The 1,040-nt window shown below is 26.3% G+C and overlaps 1 protein-coding gene across 1 annotated transcript; it reads right to left on the bottom strand.

Annotated features, from left to right (window-relative positions):
* Positions 1–91: 91 nt before the first annotated feature.
* Positions 92–652, bottom strand: Chro.40033 (hypothetical protein). The annotated part of the gene is made up of 1 exon (XM_659815.1): positions 92–652. The coding sequence occupies one exon, from the start codon at positions 650–652 to the stop codon at positions 92–94; it is 561 nt and encodes a 186-aa protein (XP_664907.1).
* Between the last annotated feature and the right edge of the window lie 388 nt (positions 653–1,040).

Below are 1,040 nucleotides of genomic sequence, written 5' to 3'. Positions count from 1 at the left end.
AGGTACTCTTCCTAATAATGATTGTTAAAATATCAGTGGTTAGAACCCAGTTTGATCTAATTTTTTCAATGGGATCAGATTAATAAATGATTCAGTTTTTAGAATCATCAGCCTCATCAATTTTCAATACTTTGTAAACAAACAACTCCAATTGATCTTCCATTATTAAATAAATCTTTTCAAATCTCACCATTTTTCTCTCTTTCTCCTCCTCATTATCTTCATTAACAGTTTCTTCTGAAAAATGTATTAGAGAGTTTTTAATCTTTTTTAGTTCAATTAATATATATACATAGAACCTGAATGAAGTGAAAATCAGTAATTCACAATTATTTTTAATTATTTTGAGTTTTTCAACATTAATTTCCTCAAGAAGTGCTTTGATAAATACATCAGTATCTAAAATTAATGGAATATTAGTTATTTGTAAATTATCAAAATCTTTAATTTCATTCTCATTAAAAGGGTAGCTTTCTCTAAAAATTAAAGAATAAATAAAGTAGTAATAGCTTTGTATTGTTTTGTTTTCTTCAAGTTTTTTTTGCAATTCAACAATATCTATTACTTGTAATAAATTATTTTCCATATTAAAAGCCTCATTTTGTTGGTTTAATGTATGTACTTGAATGAAATAATCGTACATTTGAACCATAATTCTTTTAAATAGGTCAACTGGATCTTTTCTACTAAATAGATATAGTAATATATAACTTGTCCAAACGTCATACTTTTTAAATAGTGGTACAAAAACTAACCATGGATTTCCAATTCCTCCGTTCGAACTTGTTGCTGAGTAGTCCACTTTCAAGGTTCTAATCAAAATAAATTGGACTTGATTAAATATATCATTGATACTATCATCTATTTTGGCCTTATTATCCTCTAAGTTGTTCTCAATTTTGTACTTTTCAAATTTTAGAATTCGATTTTTGTACCAGCTAATCAATAGCTTTAAAAAGTCATCATCCAACAGCTCCCAGCTTATTTCTTTTCCAATAAATCTATCTACAATCGAAATTAGATAGTAGTCTAACAGAGAA

Source organism: Cryptosporidium hominis (assembly GCF_000006425.1).
Source record: "Cryptosporidium hominis TU502 chromosome 4 CHRO014011, whole genome shotgun sequence".
Lineage (NCBI taxonomy): Eukaryota > Apicomplexa > Conoidasida > Eucoccidiorida > Cryptosporidiidae > Cryptosporidium > Cryptosporidium hominis.
Note: the sequence above shows the minus strand (reverse complement) of the source record. Positions and strands in the feature narration are given on the sequence as shown.